This window comes from Psittacula echo, assembly GCF_963264785.1.
Source record: "Psittacula echo genome assembly, chromosome: 12".
In the NCBI taxonomy this organism is placed as follows: Eukaryota; Metazoa; Chordata; class Aves; order Psittaciformes; family Psittacidae; genus Psittacula; species Psittacula echo.
The window spans coordinates 14,844,373-14,869,420 of NC_137747.1; the positions used below are offsets into that span (position 1 = coordinate 14,844,373).

Here is a 25,048-nt window from a genome sequence, read left to right on the forward strand (position 1 = left end):
GTGCAGGGTATGGTGAGCAGGATCCAGCCTCAGCAGCACAGCAGCAGGAGGGAACCTTAGGGGACAGGAGCACGTGTGCTGGCTGCAGCGCAGACACTTGGGACGTGCTGCTGGGGAGCAGAACCTGTCGCTGGCCGTGCTTGCAGCAAACAAGTGCAAGTTTTCCTTTCCTCAGGAATCACCACCCCATTTTCCTATTTTTCACCCTCTGGCTCACCTTTTCCCAGGGTGACTTTGGTTTTCAGTGGGCTGTTTTCTCCCCCGCTCTGAACTTCATCCCAGAAATCCACTTGGCTGGTTATCCATTTAGATGGTTAAGGTTAGCATTATGAAATGCCTCGGGGCTGGCTCTGCTGCTTCTCCGGGATGAGGGAATGGGGACTGGATGGCAGGAGAGGAAAATGAAGGGCAGAGAAGCAGCCCCCAGCTCCAAGCAGAGCTGCAGGTTATATATAGCTCCCTGCTGCAGCGGTGTTGCTCAGGGGCTGTGATTGCTGCTCTGAATACCTTCTTGGCCAGTGGAGGTTTCCACTCGTGTGACCAGGAGCTGGGAGCTGCATCCAGGAGCTTTGTCCTTTTATACCAGGTTGGGAGCAATTCAGTGGTTTATTGAGCCAGCTCAGTTAACTTCTGATAAATGATGTCTTTGCTTAATGAGTGGGGAAAAAGGATATCCAAGGTGTGTGTTTTGGGATGCTCCAGTGAGGATGCACTGTGGGAGCCTGATGGAGGGAATAGTATGAGCTGGGAGACACAGTGAGCTGATCAGTGGTTTGGGTTTACTTCTTTCCTAAGCAAGGGTCTCCTCCTTTGGAGGCACAGCAGTGATTTGTGGTGTGTCCTTTCTTCCAGCCCTGAATCCTGGCACAGCTGCAGCTACTGAAGCACTTTAAAGATGCCTGGGAGTGTGGAAGAGGAGCTGGAGAAGGACAGGCCGAGGATGTGGTCCCTCGTGCAGGTAGGTCAGTGCTGCCGCCGCAGGCTCTGGGTGCTCTATGGACCTTGCTCCTTCCTGCCTTCTGCAGCCTGGGCAGAGATTGCAGGATTAAGGCTCTTCTAGCCCCATGCCTGAAATCAGTGCTAATACAGTGGTTTGCTGCATTAACCTTTGAGCCCTGCTCTGCCCCATGGTGAGTACAGGTCTGGGGTTCTACTCTAGGTGTCCCTAAGAAGGGAGCAATTTATGCAACACCCCCGGAGAGATTCCAGGCGAGGCTGGATGTGACAGGGGTGGGAACTGGGTGAGCTTTAAGGTCCCTTCTAGCCCAAACCATGCCGCGATTCTGTGTTTGCTGTAGCTTTCCTGACACATTTCCAGTTGTGCAGGCTGCATCCAGGCTGTTAAACTGGTAGGAATAAACGGATGGACCCTGGTGTAGCACGTGATGTGCTGGGATCCATGTGCACCCTCGGCCTCCTGAGAGCTGGCCTCTATTAATGGCATAGTAGGGGAGTCCTCAAACCCCTCATGGCAGCGATCTTGCAAAGGCAGCAAGTGTTGCTGCTCCTGGGTTGTGTTACCATGGCAGAGAATTCAGTAGGAAGAAGAGGGTAAAGCTGTTGCAGCTTCACTCTGCCTTGGTGAACAGGGTCGGGCTCTGTTGGGAGGAAGAGAAGGGAGAAGGAAATTCAGTTTCATATCCTTTGGTGTTTGCCACGGAAAGATGGTGATAATGCATTTGGATGCTCTGTGTGGAGGGTCACTGGGTGAGTGGGAAGGATTCCTGTGCGTTGCATCTGCAGAAATCACGTCCTTTATTACTCAAGGACTTGCACCAGAGACAGCTCATGGCTCTGTAGCAACGTGTGTCACAGTCCTGTGTGGCACATGGAGGCTTTCCAGTGTCTTCTTAGGGCCTCAGCCACTTTCTCTCCCCATCACCCTCCTCTGATGCCCTCTCCCTCACAGTTCATTTGCTTTAAACTGGTGGTGCCGTTGTGTGCATCAGCAAGCACATCGCCTGCCTTGCTCTCTCTTGGGCTGAAAGTGCAAAGCAAACCTGTTCATGGTCTTGGTGAGCTAATTCTTCCCCACCTTAGATTTTTAAATAGACTCTTCCCTGCTTGCTGAAATAAAGAATAAATAAGGAATAAGAAGTAATAAATGTAAATGAATAATTAATAATAAATAGTAAATTATAAATAAGTAAATAATAATAAATTCTGTGTTTAAATAGACTTCTCTTCCTGCTTGCCAACCTTGCAGGATGTATTGATGTAATGGGAAAAATATCTTGTGTGTTAACCTTCCTTGTTGTAAAACTGTTTACAGCGTGCCATTCCTGCAGTGCATTTGGGAAGTGCATTTCTGGATGCTGAAGCACGTAGAAAGCTTTGAAATAGGAAAATAGGAATTTAGCGCATTCAGGGAGGAAATGTTTTGAGTTTTCAACTTCCAGCGCTTGGATTTTGGACCAAAACCCACTGAGCTGGGCACAGTTTTCTCTTCAGATCTAACTTCTCCTCCTGCAATGCCAGTTCTTGGGCTCGGCTGCTCCTTGGGCTGCCTGTTGCCTTCAGACAGGCTCCTCCACAGCACTCACTGACTCAGATGAAGGTAAGAGCAGCGAGGAATGCTCTTGGCCTGTAAATAGGGTGTTGGATTGAGGGCTCAGGATGTCACTGGCGTGTTGGAGGTGTTATTTTTACCTCCTGATTTCATCCTTCCCGCGAATCAATCTCAGACCTGAATTCTGTTCAGGTTAACAGCCGTTCCTGCAGGGGTTTCAGAGGTCCTGCTCCATGCACAGCGCTGTGACCAGGGTGTTTGGGCTGCCGGGAGGCAGAGCTCAAGCACCCAGGGACACCAGTGTCTGTGGTGCCTGGCTGGTGGCTTGGCTCCCGCACTGGTGCAGGAGCTCTCCATAGCCCATCCGCCCCACTGCTGCTCCTCCTCTCCTCAAACCTGACCATTACTTATTCCTAAATATAATATAACATAATGTAATGTAATATAATATAAATAAGTATTTATTTTGTAAAGGTGTGAGCTGCGGGTGACTGGCTCTACAGAGAGGTGGCCACGCATGTGCAAATGCACTTCTCCAGCCCGAGCTTTACAGGGCAGATGCTGGCTTGGCTGAGGCCCCTGGGCACTCCCGCAATGGGAGGAAGCAGGAGTAAGATGTCAAAGCAAGCAAGTTTTTGCTATAGTTGATATCATGCCCCTGCAGCCCATGTGTGCAGGGCTCTTGTTATCAGCTCTTGTTGCTGATAACCTGCTGGAGGTGGTTCTGCAGAGGCTGAGGGGTACATCCCCATCAGTGGTGTGGTGTTAGTGAAAGCAGGAGCTGGGGTGTGGAAAGCACGTGAGGCTTTCACAACACCGGGTGCTCTGCATGTAACCTTGGGTCCAGCTACAGCCCTGAGCCTTCTCCTCGCCAGGGTTTATGTGCGTTGGGTGTTCAGGAGTGGCAGAAAGGTCTTCTAGTGAGCAGCTTTAGAACCAGAGGGGCTGGGGCAGGGTTGTCATCCTCCCTGCTGTCACCAGCCATTCCACCAAATAGCTGCGCAGCCAGTAGGGAAGAGATGGGGAAAAGATGTATTTCATTTCCCCACCCAAAGAGGAATGTTTCTTGGGAGCAAATGTTCACCTGCACATCTGCAGCAGAGCACAAAGTACAGAACTCCCTGCTCGAAGGCTTTCACAGCAGAACTGTGCTTTATCCATGTAATTCAGAGGTGCTCAGGCTTTCTTAGGGTTTGGGTTTTTTTGGTGGTAGTGGGTTTTTCCTCTTACTGGAGGTGAAGTTCTCTCTTTTGGTTGTTTTTGTTGTTTGTTGGTTGGTTTCTTCTTTTCTTTCCTTTTTTCTCTGCCCCTATTGAGCCAGTGGCATCTGATGCTCCTTCGGAAGGTGATGGTTGGGGTGAGCACTGAGCAGGGCTCATCATGCCCCAGGCAGGCAGCCGTAGTCCTGAGCATGGAGCAGTGGAGCTGTTCTGGGGTCTCAGCACAGGGCTCTGCCCCCATTTCATTCTCCTGTCTCCCCAATCAGTATGTGTAACTCTTCCCAGCTTTCACCTCAGACACTGTTCTCCTGATGCCCTTCCATCCCTTCCCCTCATCCCTCCCTTCGTACTCTCACTTCTGACTGACCTGTCTGCCTGGGACACTCACGCAATATCATGTGTGTGACAAATTAAATTGCTTGTACTCAGGAAGATGAGGCCCTCGGATGCTCAAACACTGCATAAACTTCTTGGCTAGACCTGCACTGACTGCTTAGACTCTCCCCCAGTTCAGCCCACATTGCATTGCGTGAAAGGCAAATTCCATCCTGCATGGCCCTTTCCAAACCTATTGCCCAACACTTTCACTGTTTGTCATCAGCTGGAAGTGATTGGAGTGCTGTCGATAGCCACGGATGTGGTCTGATTGACTCTGCATTAAGAATTGCATCTGTCCATAGAAGGGTTTGGGTTTGCTGTTCCTGTTTGCCAGTTGCAAGAGCTTCTGCCTGTGCTGGAGTCACTTTGGGGCATGGGGGGATGCTGCAGCCTGGGCTCTGCTGTTCCTCTTGGCTATGTGAGTGAGGTGAGGCCCTCCAGGAAGGCACTGGGGTACATGGGGGGTGTCACTGCTGACAGTGTCCCCACACTGCAGCCTCACAGGAGCACCCAGCCAGGGTGCTGCTGAGATGCCTTCATCCTGCTCTGCCTGGTGAGGGTACCCTGAGGTATGGAAGGCTGCAATGCTGAGAGATGCTGTAGGCAGGTTTTCATTAGCAAGGAAAGGAACTGTGCCCATGGCCCATGAAAGCTGGATAAAGGCCATTTGGTTGTTTTTGTAGCAACAAAACTGATGCACACCAGGCTCAAGGAGAGGCCTCATGCGAAGGGAAAGGCTTTTTGGTGCATGGCTCAGTGCTAAGGCTGCAGTATTCTGTTTCATGCAGAGGTATTTATGAATGAAGATGCAAGTGGAAGGTGAGACTTGGGAACTGGTGAACTTTGATTCACTGAATTCCACCCTTCAACTCAAAGCCATTAACTGCAGAGGAGGAACAACTTCTTATGTCCCCGCTTGACCTGCAGCCTTACAAGCAATTTGGTGGTTGAGCTCTGTGCAGCACTGGGGAGATGTCTGCTCAGCAACACCAACCATGCAGCAAGCCTCATTTCGTCTGATTTCCAAAACAACCCTTTGAGTTTGGGCAGGAAACTTGTAATAATTCTGTGCCAATATAGCTCAGCAGAACCTCTTGGCAGTGCTTTTGAATGCAAACTGGGAGGGTTTCTGACTAAAGGTGACCCGTTAAAAGGATGGTCTCTGATAAAGACGCTGCGAGGGCTGGAGCAGCTCTGCTCTGGAGCCAGGCTGAGAGAGCTGGGCTGGGGCAGCCTGGAGAAGAGAAGGCTCCTGAAGGGGAGACCTGAGAGCAGCTCCAGTGCCTAAAGGGGCTGCAGGAAACCTGGAGAGGGGCTTGGGACAAGGGCCTGAAGGGACAGGACAAGGGCAATGGCTTTAACCTGCCAGAGGAGAGACTGAGATGAGCTCTTAGGCAGAAGCTCTTCCCTGTGAGGGTGCTGAGGCGCTGGCCCAGGGTGCCCAGAGAAGCTGTGGCTGCCCCATCCCTGGCAGTGTTCAAGGCCAGGTTGGACACAGGGGCTTGGAGCAAGCTCCTCCAGTGGAAGGGGTCCCTGCCCGTGGCAGGGGTTGGAGCTGGAGGAGCTTTGAGGTCCCTTCCAACACAAACCATTCTATGGAATACCGTGACTGGGCTCACAGTCTGGGTTCAGTTGCTTGCTTTGCTGTGAGCTTCCTGTAACCTTGGGCAAGTTATTTAGAATTGCTCTGTGCTTCATTTCCCTTTCTGGAACACACTGGAGAGCATTTCCCTTCCAACCAGGAGTCTGGCAGTGGGAAGCAGTCCGGACCCTTTTCCATAGCGGGTGTGTGATGTACCTTGGGCAGATGGTTTCAGCGCTCGCCCTTTCAGTTCTTCCTTCCCAGTGAGGGTAGCAGTGCTGACCACCCCTTTGACCACTTCCTAGATGTCAAGAGAGGCTTCCCAGCATCCCTGAAACATGCTGAAACCTCCCAGTTGGAAAGGCAGACAGCTGGGGGTCATGAGGCTTTCTGGCTTCCACAGTGTGCTGTGAAGACTCCTTGCTATTCCCATGGGATAAGCCTATGGATCAGGGAGAACCTGAGACCCCTGCCCCGTGTCAGTGATAGAGCTCCAGTCAGTGCGGAATGCTGTGGTTGAGCAGGTGGAGAGGAGCATCTTTGAGATGGGGCAGAAGATGGGGCTTTAATGTGTTTGTGGGTTGGTGAAAGTGCTCCTGGGGAATATCTGCCTTCCCAGCCTGTATCTGCCTCTGGTTATGCAGTTGGGTTCAATGCCTTGTGCAGCCTGTTGAGGAGGAGCTCACCAAAGCAGCAGTGTCAGAGGGGCAGCGCTGTCAGCTTTGCTGTGAATATCTCTTGTATGACGTTTGTATCCCCTGTGGATACATGGCCCAGCAGCTGAAATCCATCCCTCTTGGACAGCAGCTTTGCTTTCATCCCTGTCCTGCCCTTCCCAAGCACCAAAGCCCCAGTCTCTAAGCTGTGGGTCTTTGAATCATTCAAGCCGCTCTGTGTGCTGGGGAGGGTGAGCTCCAGGCTGGCATGCGTGTGTATGATCACATCATGTGGATGATCACGCGTGTGTATGGAAGATCCCACAACGTGTGGCTTCCAAGCACCGTCTGAGTTGTCTCTTGCAGGATCTTAGGGCTCTGGGGGGAGGCTCAGCAAGTGTCGCCCAGGGATAATCTGGAATAACATGGGAATAACTGCTGGCAAGGGAGGGAGGGATGAGGAGAAGATGCCAGGCAGTGAGGAGGAGGCTGGCAGCCATCTCCCAACACAGATGATCCCTGGTGAATGGTTTCAGAACACGTGGATGCTCCTAGGTGGCGAATGGTGCATTGCTCGCCGTAACCTGACTGTCCTCCTATGAGCAGCACTTTGCTGGTGGGGAGCTGCAGTGCCAGGGGACCTTGCCCAGGGTGGCAGTGTGAGTAATCCCACGGGTGAGAGTGTCTTCTTCACTAGCAGCTTTTCACCTCTCACCAGCACTTGCCAGTGATGAGGCTTGTGCCCGTTTCAGAAGGATTGAGCAGGAAGGGTACGGATGGGAGCAGCCGCCCAGGAATTTTGGGTGCTGCCCACAGCGACTGCTGAGTCCTTTCCATGTGGAAGCAGATGGTTGAGGAGAACCCCAAAAGCAGCAGCATGGAGCTCTGCAGCGCTTTGGGCAGTGCTGGAAACCAGCTCCCCAGCTCGCACTGCAGGGTACAGACCCATGGAGAGCTCCCTTAAACATAGAGTCAGCCAGGTTGGAGAATACACTTAAGCTCATCCAGTCCAACCGCTCCCCAGCACTGCCAAGGCCACCGCTAACCCATGGTGCTGAGGGCCTCATCTACACGGGGTGTGAATGCTTGCAGGGACATTAAATGAGCCCTCTTGCTCGGCTGCTCTGCCTCATCCCAGCCACTTGGGGAACAGCTTCACACAAGGACTGGTGGGATGGATCTGCAGAACATTGCCCGTGTGTGTGTCACTGCGAAGCTGCCTTGCCTGCGGCTGGCTTGAGCAGGGATGAGTCTGCAGACTGAGAACATGTCCTCCCCATGCTGCAGACATCGCTTCACCTCATCTTCTGCCGCAGGTGATGATGAGCTCGTGTTTGGAGGGAGTTCTGCTGCCCTGAGCTTTATCCACTGTGACACACTGCTGTTTCAGTGCAGTACTGTTAAGATGCTTCCAAGCCTGCTCTCTCCCAGCCCAAGGAAGGAAGCAGGTGCCTGGAGGACCACATTGTGCTACCGTGACTGTGGTTTGGGCTGCTGCCCTAGGAATGAAAGGCTCCATCGTGCCATTCCCAAGCCCCCGAGCCAGCCGGTCCTCCCACTCCTGCATTTGCAGCCTGCCTGCTGACACAGGACAAATGTTAGTTTTGCATGATCATCCCTGCACTGACTCCTCTTGCAGTTGAGTTTATCCTGCTGTTTTCTGAGTTATCTCAGGGTTGATGATACGGACTCATCCTGAGGAGGAGGAGGAGGAATGATTTAGGCTGGTGTCATGAGCCCACTCTTCACTTCTGTCTGAAAAAGGAGGGGAAGCTCTTGCTTCTGTTTCTCTGAGGTTCTAACATAGGCTGTGCTGCTTTTGGTGGTGGAAATCAGGAATATTTGCTATCCATGGTACACTCTGCAATGAGAAATTTTCCATGTTCAGTTAAAGGGCTGGGAAATTCTAGATTCCTGAAGACAGCTTTTCCCCAAAGGCTCCAGGTGAAATCAGCTCCAGTGAAATCAGATGGGCAAACTGATATCTTAGTATTTTTTCTTACTTCATTCCTGAGTTGTTCCCTTATTCCCATGGGAGGATGCTGTTCCCATCCAGCTCATCCTGCACCCAGCCTCATCTGTCTCTCACAGAGGTTTGTGAAGGCTGGAATGGTTTCAAGAGGGCGAAATGCAGCACTGGGCTCTCCAGAATGACAGCAAACAGGCACAGATCCTTTCGCTCGTTCCTCCCCTTTATGCCACCTGCTGCATGTCTGATTTGGGCAAAGCAAGCAGCTGTCAGTGAACCCTATTTACTGTTGGGGGGACAGAAAGCCCTGGGACCCGTCGGCATTCGTGGATTGGGTTCTTCTTCTCTGCAGGACTGTCCTTCACAGGCAAGGAGCTGGGGTGGTGAGGTGCTAACAACCCTCTTTGCACTTGTGTGAACGTAGGAGGTATTTAGAAACCTCAGCTAATGGAGCTGTTGGGGATGTATGGGTAACTTCACACCTGGCTGCATGTGCAGAAAGTGGAGCTTCGCTTGGGTTGCAGTCGCTACGGGTGTGTTTTTGAAGCCTATGGCCAAGGCCTGGAGATAGGCTCAGTATGGCTTGGCAGTAATTGGGCATTAGTTGCATAATGATAGTAATTTCCTAGTTCTTATTTCCTAAATTTGGTTTACAAGACTGTGCTGCAATGTGACTTAAAGCTGTATTTGCCTCTGTTGGCGGTTGGAAATGTAGCATTAGCTGTGACTCTTTACAGAAGTAAGTGTTCGGTGTTGGAGCTAAATTGAATAATATGGTGGTGTTCGTGTCTGAATCTTCCAAATAGCTCTCTTAAGTTCACTACATTGATGCCTGAAAGGCTTAAAAATAATAAACTCCATTGTATAAGGCTTTGAATACAGAGTGGAGGCTTAGTAATTGCTGGCAGTGCATGGGTGGAGTAACACATGGCAAGGGAGCCATTCGCCAGCACTCTTAGAGTCTTTAAAAGAATCTCCTCGTATCAAGGCCTTGTGATCCACAAGTTCCTGAGTCCATCAGTTTTGTTCTGCATCCAGCTCTGGGGCAGCAGCACAAGAGGGACGTGGAGCTGTTGGAGCGAGGCCAGAGGAGGCCATGGAGATGCTGCGAGGGCTGGAGCAGCTCTGCTCTGGAGCCAGGCTGAGAGAGCTGGGCTGGGTCAGCCTGGACAAGAGAAGGCTCCTGAAGGGGAGACCTGAGAGCAGCTCCAGTGCCTAAAGGGGCTGCAGGGAACCTGGAGAGGGGCTTGGGACAAGGGCCTGTAGGGACAGGACAAGGGCAATGGCTTTAACCTGCCCGAGGGGAGACTGAGATGAGCTCTTAGGCAGAAGCTCTTCCCTGTGAGGGTGCTGAGGCGCTGGCCCAGGGTGCCCAGAGAAGCTGTGGCTGCCCCATCCCTGGCAGTGTTCAAGGCCAGGTTGGACACAGGGGCTTGGAGCAAGCTGCTCCAGTGGAAGGGGTCCCTGCCCGTGGCAGGGGTTGGAGCTGGAGGAGCTTTAAGGTCCCTTCCAACACAAACCAGGCTGGGATTATGTGATTTTGAGCAAAGACTTGCTGGAGACCTCAGTCCCAAACCCTGTATCTGGGCTATCAAACTGTTTCAGAAAGCCTCTTGCATTCCTCATCAGTCTGCTGGAAGCTGGTTTGGTCCCAGCAGCACTGGGGTTGGTGGACTGGGCTGGTGAGCTCTTCTTCCTGCCACCAAGGACTGCACTGGGTGGCTGTTGGCAGAGGGCTGAAGTCCTGCGCCCCTATCCCTTGTAGGAAGGGGACAACCCAACTCCCAACCTTCTGCCCTTCACAGGAAGGGGGAAAAGCCAAATAGTTGGTGGTTTGGGGGGTGTTTAAACAGTGTTCAAAGAATCAGGTCCCGGGGGATTGCGTGTCAAAGGGAGAGAGCTCTGGAGGCAGGGATCTGGCTTTGCTGGGTTTCCTCAGTTCCCCATGTGAATGAATTCAGCTGAGGGATAGGCTGCTTGGACCAGCAGGCATGATTTACCAACCACACAGAAACCCAGGAGAACATGATTTGTTTATCACAACTGTGCTTGAGACTGATTTTAAATGTCTGTCTTGTGCGAGTAAGGAAATTCCTTTAGCTTCCAGCAGAAAATAACTGGGATTCTTTCAGCTCACAGCTGACCCACGGAGGATGGTGAGTTTTCCACTGAAAACATCATGACTCTGCAGTAAGGACAACCCATTCCAAGTGTCACGGAGCAGCTGGGGGAAGCGCCGAGTCCTGACGAGCACAGTTCATATCACAAATAACCCTTGAACTTTGTTCTGTATCCCTGCACTCTGCTGGGCAGGGTGCCTTGACAAACAGCGCTGAACAAATACAGTTTTCAAAGCAAAGAGCAAATGGCAAGGGCTGTGCGTGGCTGGCAGGTGCCAGATTTGGATGCCTGGATCTTGCCCATGGAGAATGAAATCCCAAATCCATTCTTCTCTCCCTATCAGTCCTAAAAGAAATGGTGAGTGTTTTGGAGAAAGGAAGGAGGAGCGATGTAGTTTTCCATGCTCGCTCTTCTTGGCAGCTCTAAATAACCATCCTACTGTTGGTGTGGTGAGGAGGACTTCTGAGGCTTGGCTTCTCAGCAGGCGTATCTCAGCAAAGGGTTGGCTGTTGCAATTCTGAGCTCTCTTAATGGTCTGCCCTAGTCTGTGCCAGCAGGACCTGTCGGGAGGTGGGGACTTCTGGAAGTCTGTCACTTATGTAGGTTCTGCAAAGGAGCTGGACTGCTTTGGAAGATGGTGCTCTAGCCAGAGGAGCTGAGCACTTGCCAGTCTGACCTTATGCTTCTGAAGTTCTTGTGGTTTCAGTGCTTTAGGCCATGGTATTGTCTATTTAAGGCAATGGAAGAAAACCCTGTGCCACTCTTGCAGTGTAGGTATGTGAACTGTAAGCATCAGGACCAAATGGTAGTTCTAGAATTAGATGGTGTCCCTGATTTCCCTCTTCAGTTTTAAGTGGATGCAGCATTCATCGCTTAAAGTCTCAACTGTTGTGCTGCATTGTTGTAAGGGGTTGAACATCTGCCCCTTCCAGCCACAAAAGTGGCTGTGTTCCAGTGGTGGGTGGTTTCTTTCTATTCAGGGATCTTCAGAGGCCTGGAAAAGCTTGAGTATTGGGCATGACTGTCAACTGGTGCAGATCCCCTTGACTCCCCTCCTTCCAACATCTGCAAGGCCACAGTTGGACATCTTGGTTTGCCTGTGCGCCTTGCATAGGACAGAGAGACCCTGACCCTACCTGGTGCTGAACAGGGAGTGCGGCCTCACCAGGCACCTGTCCATCCAATGCTAAAGGCACTTGTGGTCCCAGCCTCTAGAAGAGGAGAGGGAAGATCTGTCCTCAGGTCCTGGGGAGGGCTGGGACCCTCCACGCAGGGCAGCCTGGCTGGTGGATGCTCATCCTCCATTCGCAGCTCTGCTCCAGCAGTGTTGTCCTGCTGCATGGATGGGAAAGGTGCAGATGTGGCACCCAGCAACCCCCTGCACGAGCACCTTACAGTGGTTGGGATGCTGGAGGCTGGAGCAGAGCAGGGGCAGGAGGTGCCAGTCCCACGCAGGGGTCTCAGCACAGTGTTTCTTTCCCCCAGCATTGTGTGGGTGATTGACTGGCAAAAGCCTTTTGAATATTCATTTGGCTGAGGGGAGAGGAGAGTGTGGCAGCTCCCTGAAATCAGCTTGGGGAGGGGAAGCAAATAAGATGGCCTTTATCTTGCTACTAGTGCTACTTGAATGCTCTCAAATGCATACTTCACGTGGGTAAATGATTGCAGAGACCTCAGCCTACCTAACAAGCCTGCTCTTGTAAAGCAGAACTTACAGTGCCTGCATACTCGCTGTCCTCATTCAAAAGCCCATTCCTCATTAATATCACTTTATACATATTCTTGCAGCTTGAAATGCCATTCCTCTTCTCCCCACCCATTTCCTTGACTGGCTGTGACATACAGGAACTACACCCAGTGCTTGACTCGCCTCTCCTGACCTTTTGTAACTTGGCTCCAAACTCCTTTTTTTGGGTCTTTTGCAAAACACTGTCAGAAGGGAAAAATCCTTTGTTAAAACACAGCCAATTCCTGCCTCAACGTGGAACAGTTTGTTCTGCTCAAAGAATGAGCCAGTTCAGTGAGCAGAAAAACATTGCCATAAACCAGCGGACCCGGTAAGCTGCAAAAGCCATCGCCTGCGCTCGGGCTCTGAAAGGACGATGCTGAAGCAGGATCCGCAGGGATGGAAAAGAAATCAGCCACGGTCCCGACCTGCCAAACCCCGTTTCCTTGCTTCCAGCCCAAGTATTTCGCAGTTGTCTTTTTGGTTATAGCAACTGCAGTGGGGGAATGGGAGCTGCTGCTGAGCCAGAATGTAATGCAGCTCCTGAAGCCAGCGTATTGCAAAGGGCACGGTGGATGAAGTAATCCAGCAGGGCTCGGCTGGGAAGGGGCTGCAGCTCTCCTACCCTCAGTCTGTGCTGCAGATGATCAGCTCCAGCGCCCTGCGCTTGCTGTCTGGTGCTGTTTAGTAGCTGGGTTTAGTCTTTCCCACCCACATCTTGTTTTAAAGCTCTGGACACTATTTCCCTGGAATTGCTGTGGGTCTGTCCCTTCCCTGGCCGCTCGGTAGCTGGGGATCAGCCTGAATTTAGCAAGCACAGGGGACTTGGATGCACGGTGAGAAACTGTCTGACCCTCTATCAGGCTTTTGGCTTTGCGGTTCTGCAGTGAGATCGTTCCGGTTCTAGTATCAAAGCTGGTTTTCCTTTAACCCTAAATGTGGTAGCAGCTAGAGCTGTGGCTCCTGAGTCTGCGGTGATGGTCTCCAGATAGGGTCTCCCATACAGAGGTGGGTGTGCAGGCCTGGAAGGGGGGCAGTGAGCTGAAGTGCTTCAGAAACACAGGCTCAGACCCCCAGAATGACTCCCTGGGACCGGGCAGGCTGCAGCAGCACCGGGAGCTCGGTGGGCTCTGGTGCTTGGGTGCTCTGTGCCATTGGGTGCTCATATCTGTGAACCCCTCACCGCTGGGCCAGGCATTTCCTGCTGGTTTAAAAGGCGTGAGTTCCCTTGCCAGAGGTGTAACGTGGGCCAAGATCTACCTCTGGTTCTCATTCTGTGTTGGGAACTGCGATTTTCACCCCGAGCTCCCCAATGGCTTCATGGCTTGGAGCCACTTCAGCAATTTCAGCATATAAATATACAAAAAAGTATATTTATGTTGAACCTATCCCTTTTCATGTGCATTCCAAAATGTGCTGTATCTGCCAAAGCTGCAGATGCAGCCCTTTGCTCTTGCCCTACCTAAATGGTGATGTGGATAATAAGCTGTAAGCGTGGGATCACAAGGCATGCAGCAAGTCGGAACGTGGTGTGGCAGACACCCCTGACCTGTGTGGGGCTGTTGGAGGTGCCTCTGATGGAGCTGCAGCCACAAACAGATCCCTGGCAATGCAAGCAAGAAGAAAACCTCCCAGAGAAGGCACAGGAGGCTGCCATTGGAGATCGTGTGCCTTTATAAACGTGACCAGTGTCTTCATACTGTCCTGTTCAGGCAGAAACCACCCCGCTGGTGTTCACCAGCTGAGTGTGAGGTGATGGGGGACCCAGATAGCGCTGAGCTGAGCGACTTCTTGTAGCTCCATTAATGCTATATGGTGTGCTCTGCTGGTAGCATTAACCTTGGAGCTGGCTCTGTCAAAAGATGATTATCTGTCTGCTGGACCTTTTCCTTTGGTGGAATGCCAGGAATGTTTTGCAACACGGACAGAATGTGAGGCTTGAAGCTACAGAGGTGGGTCCCTGGGATGCTGGGACTATGAACCCGGCTAAAGTAGTGTAACTCGGAGCAAATCTGTAATGAAGCCTCTATGCCAAGAGAGATTATGATTTTTTTGGAAGATGTTAATGGTATGATTGCGTAACGTTTATTTTGTGCTCAATCAAACGGATGAGAGCAGAGGAAAAGGAGTGAATTAATGTCAGTGATGTTCAAACAGAAGCACGCAAAGCTCCGAGGGATGAGCAGTGGTTTTGTTTTGATGTGTGTTGTGGGGAGGTTTTTTATTCCTGACATTCTCCTGAAATACAGCACGCAGGCTTGTCTCGAAGGGGGGCACTTTGCCAATAGTCTAAAGGTTATATTATCCTAGTGACCTATTTTTATCCTGTGATCGTGTTCTGTTTCAGCCGCCCCTTTCTGGCCTTCCGTCGTGCTCTGCTCTGTGCTCCAGTGGAAATAAAGAGAGGAGGTAATTACCGTCAGTCCCCAGTGCTGAGGCAGAGCACCAGCCCTGCCCAGGTAACACTGCAAGGGTGAGTTGCTGCTGTTGTGGAAGCACCAGAGCAATCTGAACACCCAGCTCCACAACGGGCGATGGCTTGAAGCAGGGCGATGAGGAGCGTTGTGTTGCGGTGCAGAGGAGAGAGGTCTTCTCTTCAAGGCAAATTTTAAGTGGAGAACTACAGCAGTTTGTAGAAGGGCGAGATTTTAATGAGTAGCTCTGTTTAACTGGCCTAAATGGAAAAGACACTTTCCTACTGTGGGTCTGCCAAGGAATGGAGAATGAATACGATTGTTCGGTCAACCGCTTCCCCTGCCTGTAGACTGTGCCCAGGTTTTCAAAGCCAGGCTTAAGCTACAAAGCACCCTGACCAGCAGACATAGAGAGAAATTGTTCCTTAGTACAAACGTTGGCTGTGATGCTGCTGGAAGCTTGAAACTGCTGAAACTTGTGTGTGCGTTTGTACATTTGTGCAGCGTGAAATAATAAGATGTGAAGAGGCTTTTCTTGCCTGCACGGCTCCTCTCGCATGGTGGTTATTGTGTTGCTGATGGCTTTCCTTGTTCTTGTGAGCGCACCTGAGTTTTGAGTGCCTGCAGCGTTAGTGCCACAGCAATCTGCTTGGAGGGGAAAATCTCAATAACTGCTCATTCGTGGGAACTTGCAGCCCTGTATGGGTTAAGCTCCAACAGAATTAAGTGTGTCACTGCCTTGGTGTTGGGTTATGGACCAGGCTCTGGGGCCAGCCCTAGGGCATGGAGCAGAGATGTGCCCTGGGAGCTGGGGTGATGCTCTGCTGCTGGAGATGGGCCCATCCCATGACTTCCCTCCCAGCTGCAGGCTCTGCAGGGTTACTCAGGGAGGATGCTGGACTCCAGCACGCTGGGATGCGCAGCCGCAGGCCAGGAACAGAGGAGCTGAGCCCTGCCAGATCTTGCCTTTCCTTCTCTGTTACAGAGCTGTGCTGGCACAGCTACAAGAGAGGTCCTGTCCACACCCGGGAAGCTGGGATTTGCTCTGCAGAGGTGGGCTGTTCCCTCTAACTGTGTCTGTCCGTATTAAATCACAGGGATGCAGCCTGGAGAGGTCTTTGCTGGGTTGCGTGTCCCTCTACATAGCATGTCCCTGGGATGGATTAGCAATAGCTGAGCTGTTCCTGTCAGGGGACTGCATCCTCAAAGCCTATTGGTGGTGCTGCCACGTGCCTTCTCCCCTTGTGCCTTTGTTGTAACCAAAGCCTGTGACTCCAATTCCATGGTGATGAAACCCAGGTGAGAACTGGCTGGGGAACAAGGCTGCGCCTGTGCTCACCTCAGCCTGGAAGGTGCAGGAATCTCCAGCCTTCCTCTCTCCTGCCAGCCCACACCAGCCACATTTTGGCACTAAGTGAGTAAAACTGGTGAAACTCCTCCATGACTTCTCATGAACAGACTCCAAATGCAGAACAGATGCTAATGCAGTGCAAGAGAAAGAGCCCCGGGACTGCCATGGCTGGCACAGGGGCGGTTGTGGGGCTGTGCCCCACGTGTGCCTGCACTCGCTGCTGCGTGGACCTGCTCTTCCTCCTCTCCCCAGCACCCAGGTGAATGCTCCCAGCCCCAGGCTGAGCTGGCACCAGCTTGGCGTTGGGAAGGGGAAGGGGGCTCAGCCCTCGGGTTGGGTGCTCCAAGGGCACCGCTCCTTGGTGCTGGCCCTAGGCATCTCCCAGTTACTGGCCTTTACTTGCTGATTACTGGTGGGGAGTTGGGAGGGGATCTGTGGACTTCCCAAAGCTGCATCTCCAGGCCTGGCTGGAGGTAGAGCCTAAAGGGGAGAGACAAAAACTCTCAAACGTCAACTTCTTATCCCCAACTTTGATTGCTTTTCTTTTTTTTCCCTTTCCCCCGTATAATTTGCTATGAGCCAGGGCCTGCCAAGCTTCAGCTTTAAACCTAAACTTCTGTTCTTTAAAGTGCCAATATTGTGCTTGGCTTCGTATAAGACAGAAACATCGACTTTGTCTCCGAACTAGGGAGTGTGTCTGCCTGCCTTGCAAAAACTGTTATTTTCCTTCTATTTTGGTGCTGATTGCTGCTGTTTTCCTGTTTGAAGCTGAGCATTCACTCTTCAGCAGAGCCGCATCGACCACCAGAGCCATGGTGGAGCACGCAGCCCTTGGGTGAGCGCTGGGCACCCAGCGCTGGCTGGGCTGGGGCAGAGCGGGGCTGCCTGGTCCATGGTGCTGCCTGGTGGCTGTTTCTGGGCGAGGTTTGCAGAAGGTCACAGGAATCAATGTTGTAAGCGGGGCCCTTGGCACGGCGCTGGTGAATGTTTTGCATTAACAACCTCACTCGTTAATTCACTGAAACATTTAAACCCAAACCAGTCGCATCCAGCCAAGCTGGAAAAAGCTGAAAGTTCAGACTCGGCAGCGCAGATTTCGAAACCTCCCTTTGTTAATCTCTGCAGAAGGGAATTTTCTGCCGTTGCTGAGCTCGCTCTGAGCACTTTGGGCATTGTTCCCCTCAGTGGAAGCGAAGCTGCCCCGCATGGGGTTGGTGCTGTGTACCTGGACCATGGGGACAGGAAGGAGGGTTGGTACAGGAGCATGGCAGGAGGGGAATGCTCGTGGAAGTGTTGGAGGTTTTGGGCTGTCTCCAGCAGAAATGCTGGCCCTGTGTTAGGGCCCCAGGGATGCTCAGGGGCCTGGGGCATCTGAATGATGAGGAGGGATTGGAGGAGCTGGGCCTGGCTAGTCCAGAGAAAAGCAGGCTGAGATGGGATCTCGTCAGTGCAGATCAGTATCTCAAAGGCAGGTGCCAGGAGGATGGTGCCAGACTCTTTTCATTGGTGCCCAGCAACAGGACAAGGAGCAGTGGCCATAAACTGAAACACAACAAGTGTCATCTCAACATGAGAAAGAGCTTCTTTATGCTGAGGGTGTCAGAGCCCTGGCACAGGCTGCCCAGGGGCGGTGTGGAGTTTTCCTCTCTGGAGACATTCAAAACCCACCATGGACACGTTCCATTTTCCAGTTCCATCTTCCTCCTCTATTATCATTATTATAACAGGGGTAGCACATCTTACAGTGCTCCCTGTGCTTGTTTGTAAGCTGGAGCTGGGTCTCTGGCCTCCTACATGGAGGAGAGGCGTGCAGACCTGGGCAGTGCAGGAGCGAGCTCAGCTGGGGCTCTGCCTCTTCTGAGCCACAACCCTTGAGAAGCTGATGGGTCCCCACCAACCTGGCTGTCCCTGCAGCCACAGCGTGGTGCAGACAGCGTAAAGCTGCACCTACCCGGGGAGCAGGTCTGTACCAGGGTGCTTGGTTTAACTGCTTTGAGTCAGGAGCCGTGCAGACAGGCGATCACGGCTGTGTATCAAGGATGGGGAACCACCACCTAACCCAAGCCATTACCTGGGCTGCTCGTCCCTGCCTCAGGGTGTTTGCAGTTGTGTCGCTGTTGTGTGAGCAAATACACATCGCCCCAGGGGCAGTTTTGGTGCATTAGATATGTGACCTGCTTACTCTCTTTCCTCACTTTCAAATTAACAGTGTAAATTAAACAGGAACCATGAATTTAAGTACAATCCCTTTGTCTTCCTGGCTGCCGGGTCTCCAGTTAATCATAAAATATATGGCAATAAGGTTCTCCACGCAGGTCTGAGGCATTTGCAGCGGTTTACACTGAGCTCTGGTGTAAGGCTGCTTTATAATGGATTTATTTTTCCGCTATTAATTTACCGTGTCCATTAAACCAGCCTCACTTTAATGGTGGAAGAATCAGTGAATGATCCATTCTGTTATATATTAGTGGTGTATTAAAGTATTAGTGCATTCCAGAAGGTAAGCAGGGAATAAAACATGCTCCAAACATGTGGTTATGCAACTGTTCCATGGAAATGAAATGGACAAGCAGTATACTTGATTAATTCTCCTTTTTTCCCCCACTAAATTGGCACTGTGATTCACTTCCAGCTAAATCTGCAATCTGTGCTCTCAGGTGGCATTAATATTGGAGCCCCAGCAGGAGAGCTGGGGCAGCTTTGATTGCATTTTTAAGGCAAGACATTGGAGAGAGCTCAGAGCTTGATGCAAATGTGCTGGTAAATGAAATGCAGCTTTTAGGTTCTCTGGAGGTGGGTCAGGCCCTTCACATTTACCCACAATAATGGTGCTGGTGTGCCCGGGAGAGGCACTCTCTTCATGTGGCACAATGGGGGTCTGTGTGTGTCTCTGCTCTGTATCAAATTCACTCTGTTGACAGATAAAAATCATCTTTGTGATATCAGGCGACTCCAGAAACCCTCAGTAAGATCCGTCTGGGACTCGAGCTTTCTCAGGAATGGAGGCTCTGGAGCTGGATCTCTAGCAGGAGCTTGCTGGAAACAAAAGAGCTTGCAGAGAGCCCAGTGTTAGAGCTGCTCAATCAAATTCAATGTGAATTCCCTTTTACCGTTGCTTCCCTGACACGAAATTCCTTTCAGCCTTTCAGGCTGGATTTTGTAGCCTTCAGGCTGGTCTTACTGGTTTTTTCCCTAATTGACTCGAGTTGGAAAGGTCATTGTACCCTGCTAGATTGTGTAATATTTAACTTAGCATCAAAAATGAGGAGCTTGGGATTGATGTCAAATGGATGCTGGTCCTCTCTGAATATCAAAGCCCATTCAGAGCCATCCAACTATTTGACTTGTTAATGCTAATGAATAACTTTCTGGCTCTCTGCAGAGGGAAAGACTAATCATGGAAAGGTGGCATAAAGCAGGTCTTGAGATTCGCACTAAATCCAGCTCCCAGCTTTCATACCTTTTTAACTTACCATTTTTTATTAAAGTTGTAATTTGTAGCCTTTCCTGACGCTGTAGCATAGCAAACAGGCTGCTCTGGTGCCAAGTTCAGGGATGACTAACGCTATTCACAGCACTGGGATTAACGGGAAGTGCACGTTTTCCCATCAGTCTTTTAAATGGTGCCTGAGAGCTGCTGAGGCCGGAGTTGACCATCCAGGCTCTGCCCGCTGGAAAAAGTGATGTCAGCTTCCAGAACAATTAAAAACCAAATTCTAATGAAACTAGGGAGGTCCAATTGTACTTCCTGCACGTGATGTTTTTACATTCCTCTGCTGTTAAAGCTATGGGCACAGATCAGCAGAGGAGGTATTGCATAAGCACCAAGTCATTTGGCCCATCTGCATTTCTGGGAGCATGAGATCAGCTCAGGATATCTGAGATGAGAAAGCTGCTGGTGCACAAGTGCTGTAACTGATAGGAGTTACCCCTGAGTCAGCTGGGAGGAGGGGAGTTGGCCTTGGGGGTTTTTGTAAGTTCAAGTTTTTATGGGTGCTTTAATGAAGCTCCATTGCTGTTACTGTAAATCCCAGGAAAGTCTGGCACAGAGGCTTTGTAATATGAATCACTGTGTCCATATGCTTCCAAGTGACGCTGCAACCTGGGAAAATACCATTTTACCCCTGTGTTTAAAAGAGACAAGAGCAGAGTTGGTGCACAGGAGGTTGGCATTGACAGAGGGGTTAAGGCAGAGGTGTTGCTGCCTGCCCTGTCACCAGAGCAGTGACTCCAGCTTCACTGCCCTTGTGTTGTGACCTGGGGCACGGAGCACTCTGTGCACATGGCAAGGCTGCATCAGGCTACAGATAAAGTTGTGGCTAATGCCGCAGCCAGGCCTGGCCTTACGAAGGCTGGAGCAGTCTGGGAGCTGTGTTAGCTTCAGGAAAAAAAAGAAGGAAAAGAATTATTCCTCTCTTCCTCCTTCTTTTCCTCTGCTTTTCTAATGTGAGGTCTGTGGTCACCCCCAGCCCCGCAGAATGGGCTTGTGTCACAGAGAAATGGCACTTGCTTAGGAGGTACCTCGGTGCACTGGGCTGTGTGAATGCCAAGAGCTGCAGAGGTGGTGGGAGGGGAAGGCTGGAACGTGTGTGTGATGCTGCCCTGGAGTGCTGGGGCTGTTCCTCTTGCAGGTTCTTGTTCCAGGTGAAGACTCAGCAGCTGCTCTTAAAACAGTGGTGAAGTGGGCAGGGGATGGGCAGGGAAGCTCCCAAATGCTCTGCAGGCTTTGCTGAGTGGGGAGGGCAGAAGCAGATGGCCCTGGCTCCCTGCAGCATGGCTCCCGGTGTCTCTGCAGGCAGAGGCCCTTGGTGTGGGCACAATGCTTTGAGCCGGGAGAAGCTTCCTGATGGGATGGTTGGAAAAGGACAATTGTGACAAAATTGAGATGTTCTGTGGGGAATGTGTCGAGTTTTCACCAGGTTTTCCTGGTGGAAAGCAGGCGACATTCCCAGGGTGACCCTGCCTGGCATTGCTGTGCCCCAGGGAGCACCGGGGATGGGTCTGGACCGGGCAGGGTGTGGAGAGATTGTGGTGGGTTCCCTCCTCAGGTGGGAATTTGGTGCAGGCTGTAGAAGAGATGTGTTTATGTGTTGGTTTCTAAAGAGCTAATTCACAGGTTGCACGTGTGAAAATACAATAAATCCAAGGTCAAGTTAAATTTTCCTATTGAAAGAGGCTGAAAATGATTTATGGAGTGAAACAGTTGTGCTTTGTGTAATGGCAAGGAACTAACCCTTCCTCTCCTTGTCCTCAGGTTCAGTGACAAATATGAACGTTTGTCAACATCTGGCATCAGCTCCTTGGGACATCATGAGTTTGCTGAAATCTAGACCACAGAGCACTTGCAGTAGCACTTTTTCAATCTGAATTTCATGTGCATGAAAGGAAACTAATCATCTGGATCGACTGTAGTGATGGCTAGCAAAAGAAAATCCACAACTCCCTGCATGATACCAGTGAAAACACTGGTGCTTCAGGAGACTGAACTGGATGCTGCAGAAGGTGATCGGGAAGGAACGCAACAGGATGCTCCTGCGGAAGGGCCAGCAGCTGGTGATGCTGGTGCCAGCAGCACTAATAACGGAGCTCTGTCTAACGGGCACCGTGGCATTGCTGATAGTGACACTTACATCTGCAAGTCTTGTGACTTTGGATCTCAAGACGCTCAGCACTTCTTTGGGCACTTGGATTCTGAGCACTCAGACTTTAGCAAAGACCCTGCGTTCGCCTGCGTTGCGTGCAGCTTCCTTGCAAACAGCCATGAGGGGCTCTCCCACCACAACAGGGAGTCTCATGCCGGCGAAACGAGCTTTGTCTGGAGGGTGGCTAAGCAGGACAACCGCACAACCGTGGAGCAAAGTCTCGGTGAGGCCACCGGCAGCCACGAGGTTCCGGGAGAGGTCGCTGAGGAAGGGGCGGATGGCCAGGCGGAAATTATCATTACCAAAACCCCCATCATGAAAATAATGAAGGGTAAACCCGAGGCCAAAAAAATCCACACCTTGAAGGAGAATGTGTCGAGTCAGTTGGGCAGCGAGGCAGAGGTGAAGGACGGGGAGCATTCGTTCCCCAACGGGTCCGTGCCGGTCAGCCAGCCCACTGCAAGCGCAACAAAATCATCTCATGTAGTGAATGGCTCCATCATAGGAAACGTGCCTGTTCTGCAGGCGGGTGTTGCACAACTTGTGTCCCTGCAGCAGCAGCCCCCATTGCCTCAGCAGCTACCTACGTCCAAGTCCCTTCCCAAGGTGATGATTCCCCTTAGCAGCATTCCAACGTACAATGCCGCCATGGACTCCAACAGCTTCCTGAAAAACTCCTTCCACAAGTTCCCCTACCCCACCAAAGCCGAGCTCTGCTACTTGACCGTGGTGACCAAGTACCCGGAAGAGCAGCTGAAGATCTGGTTCACTGCCCAGCGGTTGAAGCAGGGCATCAGCTGGTCCCCGGAGGAGATCGAAGATGCCAGGAAGAAGATGTTCAACACCGTTATTCAGTCCGTGCCACAACCCACCATCACCGTTCTGAACACGCCGCTGGTTGCGAACCCCGGCAGCGTCCCCCATCTCATTCAGGCGACTCTACCGGGCCACGTGGTGGGGCAGCCGGAGGGGACGGGGGGCCTGCTGGTCACACAGCCCATCATGGCAAACGGCTTGAAGGGCACCAGCTCCTCCTTCACCTTGGCCGTGAGTTCTGTGCCCAAGCCGCAGCCGGCGGGGCAGCACAGCACCGTGAGCTCCAGCAGCGCGTCGGGGGTGAAGGTGGTCAACAGCGCGCAGTCGCTGCTCACCGCCTGCCCGGCCATCTCCTCGCAGAGCTTCCTGGACCCAAACGTGTTCAAAAACAAGAAGTCCCACGAGCAGCTCTCGGCCCTGAAGGGCAGCTTCTGCCGGAACCAGTTCCCGGGGCAGGCTGAAGTGGAGCGGCTGGCGAAGCTCACGGGGCTGTCCCCCAAGGAGATTCGGAAGTGGTTCAGCGACAGGAGGTACCACTACAGGAACGTGAGGGGCGGCCGCGCCGGCTGCCCCGGGGACAGCGCGCTGGATGCCCTGCCCGAGGCGCCCTTCGAGGTGCCCAGGGGAGCCGAGCTGGGCCCCGCGGCCGCCCCTCAGCACCCGCCGCGGCGGCAGGCCTGGCACCAGGCGCCCGACTTCACCCCCACCAAGTACAAGGAGCGGGCGCCGGAGCAGCTGAAGGCCCTGGAGAGCAGCTTTGCTCAGAACCCCCTTCCTGCCGAGGAGGAGGTGAACCGGCTCCGGGGGGAAACAAAGATGACGCGGAGGGAGATCGACAGCTGGTTCTCGGAGAGGAGGAAGAAGAAGGTGGCGGAGGAGAACAAGAAGGTGGAGGAGGCGGTGCAGCAGGAGGAGGAGGAGGCGGAAAACGGTGGCGGGGAAGGGGAAGACTCCTCGGATGAGCTGCAGGCTGCAGGGGAGAATGGCTCCATCGATGCCTCCGGTACCAGCTCAGTGGAGCGGAAAGTGAGTCCCATCAAAATCAACCTGAAGAACCTGCGGGTGACCGAGTCCAACGGCAAAGCCGAGCTAGTGGGGGCCGGCAGCACCGAGAAGGGGGATGTCGGGGGCAGCCGGGCACCCAGCCCTCCCAAACCCAAACTCAACTTCAAGAAGACGGCGCAGCAGCGGCACCTCCTGAAGCAGATGTTCGTGCAGACCCAGCGGCCCACCAACCAGGAGTACGACGCCATCGTGTCGCAGACGGGCCTGCCGCGCGCAGAGGTCATTCGCTGGTTCGGGGACAGCCGCTACGGCTACAAGAACGGGCAGCTCAAGTGGTACGAGAACTACAGGCGCGGGGTGTTCCCGCCGGGCATGGCGGAGCTCAGCCCCGCCGCCCGCGACGTGCTGCAGGAGTACTACGAGCAGCACAAGGCGCTGCGGGAGGAGGACGTGCCCGGCCTGGCCGAGCGCGCCCAGCTCGGCGCGCAGCAGCTCCGGCTGTGGTTCGCGGTGAAGGCGGAGGAGGAGGGCAGGGCGGCCGGCACCGAGGAGCCCGCGGCCGGCAAGGGCGGACGGAAAGCACTGAGCGACGCCGGCCCCGAGGTGCCCGAGAGCAGCGAGTGCTGGGAGCCGGGCGGCCGCGAAGGCAGCGCCGGGACCCCCGATGCCCCGGGCCCACCGCCCGCCGCGCGGCTCGGTGAGAGATTGGGTGGGCGCAGGTGGGGTCTGGGTGTTCTCCATTGGGGAACTGAGGCTTTAGGGCAGGGTTTAGTGTCTGCTGTTTGGGGCTTAACTGGGGAAACGGGGAGGAATTCCCTCTGGGAAAGAGGGGGTGAGGGAGGGAGTATGAGTAGTGTCCAGTGAGGTGCCCCAAGTGCTGCTGCCTGCCTTGGCTGCTGGATGCTGGCTCCACTCAGAAGCCGAGTCCTGCTTTATTGTAAGCCAAAGTAAAACCAGCAGGAGAGTCTGGTCTCTACCTGCCCCAGGGGGAGGTGGCTCTTGGGTTTATTTATGGAGGGGATTGGCATTTGGGAAGGAAGGGCCTGGCCTCTGTTTCCATTGCCGCCTTCCCGCTGGCCTCAGGCAGCAGCTGCGATCCCTGCCTGCGCTGCAAGAGCCTCCTCCGTTCCCTTTCCTGCTGCCAGCTCTCCAGATGTGAGCATCCTTGTTTGCCGCGGGGCATCGCTCAGTGGTGGAGATGGAGGCAGCAAGCAGGGAGAGGAGATGGAGGCTGGTGTTTACTGCTGCTGGCCCTACCCCTCCTCCAGGACTCACTTCTGACAGCATGTGTGTGTGTGTGTGTGAGGAGAGGTGGATTCCAAGCCCTCCATGGGCTCTGCAGACTGCAGCTGGGGGCTGTTTCCTCCCTGGCAGGGTTCCCACCATATGGGGATGGCTGAGCGCTCGCCCCGTCCCGCTGCGGGCTCTGCAGCCTCTTGCCTGCTCCATGCACGCAGCCCCTTGCTGTCCTGCTGGGCAGCTGGGATCTCCTCCAGCCCCGCTGCCTTGCTTTGGAGCTTCCCACACACCTCTGCCATGGCTGCAGGCCTTAAAAAACAGTGATAATCATTACAAAAATCAACTAAAATTCATTACTTCCCTCCCCCGTCTCATTTGGAGGAGATGGAGCGTGGGTTTGAACGGCGCCCTGCCCTTCTT

General features: G+C 52.9%; 1 protein-coding gene across 1 annotated transcript in view; it reads left to right on the forward strand.

The window, feature by feature from the left end:
* Positions 1–25,048, forward strand: part of ZHX3 (zinc fingers and homeoboxes 3) — a 46,331-nt gene that overhangs the window by 15,340 nt on the left and 5,943 nt on the right. Inside the window, exons 2-3 of the mRNA XM_080627550.1 lie at positions 853–958; positions 21,181–24,086. Coding sequence (XP_080483676.1) covers positions 21,341–24,086 — 2,746 coding nt within the window. The 5' untranslated portion in view covers positions 853–958; positions 21,181–21,340. The remainder of the gene's footprint in view (positions 1–852; positions 959–21,180; positions 24,087–25,048) is intronic.